This window comes from Mandrillus leucophaeus, unplaced genomic scaffold, assembly GCF_000951045.1.
Source record: "Mandrillus leucophaeus isolate KB7577 unplaced genomic scaffold, Mleu.le_1.0 Scaffold117, whole genome shotgun sequence".
Lineage (NCBI taxonomy): Eukaryota > Metazoa > Chordata > Mammalia > Primates > Cercopithecidae > Mandrillus > Mandrillus leucophaeus.
In genome coordinates, this window is record NW_012099987.1 from 2,441,611 (window position 1) to 2,445,225 (window position 3,615).

Genomic DNA, 3,615 nt, shown 5'->3' on the forward strand with positions numbered 1-3,615 from the left:
TCTGATTATTTCCTTAAAATAAAACGGACTTTCTGGTTCAAAGAGCATGAACTTTAGGACTCTTAACACCTACAGCCAGTCCACTTTCAGAAGGAAGCGATCGGCGACCACCGTGACTGAGTGCCCATCCCCCACCTCACCCCGCCATGTTTCTTTTTTTCATCGTTGCCAAACTGAAATGCAAAACTTGATCAAGACCCATTTTCAAACTTAAAAGCCCTATTCAGCAACAAACCATGTGAATCAGAACACGCCTCCACCTTCACATTTCTGGACTGTGGCCCTGTGCACCTAAGACACCAATCTCCCAGGGCTTCCCTGATGGGTCCCCTTGGCACACCACGGCTTCCTTTAAGGACACACAAATCAATGAACAGCAGTTATGTCAGGATGAGATGACAGGAAAAAATTTCACTTCCTCTGTATTATTATGTAAATTTTTTGCCATCACATATCTTCAGGGAAAAACAACAGGGACAGTTGCATGGAGAACGTGGGGTGGGGACCCACACCAGGTTTCTCTGTGACCATGCCTTGTGACCACTTTCACAGCTGCAGCTGCTCCTGGCTCCATCCGCTGGTGGAGGCAGGCTGGGCGTGGGGTCCCCTCCCCTGAGTGCCCCTCATCCCCGGCAGCAGCTTGGCCTGCCAGTTCCCTCACGTGCCAGCCCCCCGCCCTCCTGGCCCGCACCCTGCCAGGACTCACAGCCGCTCCAGCTCCTTCATGTCATCAAAAGCCCCGCGTTCCACTGCTCCAATCTGGTTCTCCATCAGCTGCCTGGGGAAGCAAAGAGACAAGGACAGCTACAGGGTGTGGGACAAGGGCTGCTAGCAACAGCTGGCATGACGGAGGGGCAGAGGCAACCTCTGCCAGGGCAGCATTGGCAAGGGAGTAAGACAGGAGCCATGCCCAAGCCTCACACAGGCCTACGCCTGGCCTGAGCAGACCCAATTTCCTTACACCTTTGCAAATTCGCCGACATGGGCTCCTCAGGGTTCCCAGCATCTTACCTCACTGCAAAATACACTTGCAACCCCCAACCCTCTGAAGTTGCCTGCCAGGGCAGAAGGCCGCGGGGCACCCGAGCACCATCTCTCCGCTCCAATCAGGCTCCAGGGAGCAAGGCCCAGCAGCAGGCAGCACAGGCTGGCTTGAGCTGCTGGCGCACGTGCCCTGGCCTCTTTGGGCCCTGAAGGCACATGTCCAAGGGACAGAACAGGGGGGACCGGCCAGTATCAGGGGGAGGGGAGCCTGTGCCAACTGGGCAGAGCCCACACAGGCAGCAACACACTCTACAATTGGCAGACAACACCCTCTCTGCCTGTACCCCCACCCCGCCTGGCCCCATCTGCTGAAGACAAGAGTGGGGTGCCCACGCCAACTGAACCACCTGGCTCTGTGGGACTCTGCGTCCCCTTGCCGCCAACGTGCCCTGAAACCCAGAGCATCCGGCTGGTGGGGCAGCATTTTTCACCAACAGATTGACTGTTGCCTGATAACTTTTGAGATAGTCAAGTATGTTTTTCCCACTGCATCTGTCCCTCTCCACCCGCAAGCAAGTGGCTTGCGTGCCCCTGCATGGGCCTCAGACGACGTTGGGGGCAGGGCGGGGGGGAGAAACGCCACCAGACACTTCTCTTTCTCTGCTTTGTTTCCAAAAGCCTGAAGTGTGAGAGGCTCCCTCTGGAGGCCTGGGGGCAGAGGGGAGGGGAATCCCTGGAGAGAGCGTGCGCTTCCCCAGACTCAGAAGGGACACACCCAGAGCCTGGGAAGGGGCAGAGGTCAGGGGGTTCTGGAGCAGATCCCTACCCAGCAGCTTGTCAGCTCTGACCTCAGAGACGGTTGGTCATGAGGTCCCTGCTCCTCCAAAGACCCTCAGAACTGCAGAGGCGGGAGTTCTGAAAGAACTGAGGTCCTAGGATCCCTGCACTACCCCGAGAGCACAGGACGTCAGATCTTACGGTGAGTTAAGACTCAAGACTGAACATCACCCCACCCGACACCCCTCAGGATGTCTTGCCAGGACCGACTCCACAGTGGAGGGGCCCAGCCAGTCCACCACCCTACCACCCACAGCCAGGGCCCTGCCCAGGACCACCGTGGCATTGCCGGGGGTGGGGTGGGAGGGAGCACCCCATACTCACAGCACCCGCAGCTGCTTGAGCCCCACAAAGTCATTCTTGTGGATCCGAGTGATGTTGTTGCCATTGAGTTCCCTGGAGGAAGAAGGAGAGAAGGAAGCAGTGAAGTGAGCAGGGTGAGCCCCCAGGCCAGGGGCTCTGCTCCAGGTGCCCGCCCCCCTGGATCAGCCAGTCATCTCATCAGTGGGGCTGGGGGCTTCTGTGAGTTGAGTCTGTGTCGAGGCCCAACAAGCTGGGCCCTCTTTGCAGCTGACGTCCAACCCGCTGGAACTGCAGGGCACAGGGCACATCACTGGGAGTGCTGTGGAAACCGAAAACGTGGTTTCTGCCACTAATGCAGCTCGGTCTAGTTGGAGAGATGAGACATTCACCCAGGGAAGAATGTGGAAACTAGTCAAGGAGAGAGGCTATTCAGGTAGAATCCTCGCTAAGCCTCAGTTTCCTTATCTATAAAATGGGGACGACAACTGTGTCTAACTTACAGGGTCAGCACAGGGTATAAGCAAGTAAAGGGCATGGCCTGTGCTTGCAAAGGGCCCCATGGGGACACCAGTGTTATCGTCTGGTGGCACTGGCTCCTGCGAGCTGTCCATATTCTGAGCAGGAGACAGCAAGGAGGGCTACGCAATTTTAAAGGACTGAGGAAACGGAACTCAAGCTGAGGCTCCAAGACAAGGAAGAACTGCACACGACCGGGAGGGAGCAGACGTGCCCCGAGGACCACACTGCATCAGGCCTGGAGTAGCTGAGGGGTGAAGCGGGCAGCAGACAGCCAGAGAGTTGGAAGCTGTGAGAAGCAGGGCTGGGGGAAGGCGGGCCAGATTACAGAAGGCTGGAGACAACAAGCAGAGAAGAAACCGAGGGCCAGCGGAGGCTCTGGGTCAGGGGGATGGGGGGCCTGCCAGGAGGCCAGTCCTGCAGCAGTGAGCAGGAGGGTGGCCAGGAAGGGAGGCCACCCCCACCATCTGGGTCCTGGGGCCAGGCCTACAGCTCCTCCTCTCACCCCATGCCGGGCTGCCGGGCCCCTCCTTCCTTCCAAGGCCACCTTGGACCCACCTGAAGAGCTGTCTGCCCCACCCAGCCTCACTCAGCCTCACCAAGGCAGGCCATTCCAGGAGTGAGGCTCTCCCTACCCCAGAAAGCTCCCCCACTGAGCCCCACACAGCAGAATCTCCCTCAGGCCTCACTCCAGCTGTCCCCTCTGCCATCTATCTCCCTGGGGCAGCTCCCGCTTGCCTCCACCTCTTCCTTAACACTGTCATGCTCACACATGCGCACGCGCAGGCGCACACACACGCCCCATGTTCACCTGCAGCCCAGTCTTCTCACTTAGCCAACTTTAGTCAAAAGTTCTGGGTACGGCCAAGAGCTCAACCCAAGTCCAAGCTACTTTGAGAAACAAAGTCCCTGTCCTCCAGGAGTTTAGAAATTGTTTGGTCTGGCCGGATGCAGCGGCTCACACTTGTAATCCCA

The 3,615-nt window shown here is 57.9% G+C and overlaps 1 protein-coding gene across 1 annotated transcript in view; it reads right to left on the bottom strand.

Moving 5' to 3' along the window:
- The window catches only part of ARHGAP19 (Rho GTPase activating protein 19), a 159,475-nt gene that overhangs the window by 9,038 nt on the left and 146,822 nt on the right, over nucleotides 1–3,615 (bottom strand). The window contains exons 12-13 of the mRNA XM_012000320.1: nucleotides 2,146–2,217; nucleotides 707–778 (exon numbers count right to left, since the gene is read on the bottom strand). Coding sequence (XP_011855710.1) covers nucleotides 771–778; nucleotides 2,146–2,217 — 80 coding nt within the window. The 3' untranslated portion in view covers nucleotides 707–770. The remainder of the gene's footprint in view (nucleotides 1–706; nucleotides 779–2,145; nucleotides 2,218–3,615) is intronic.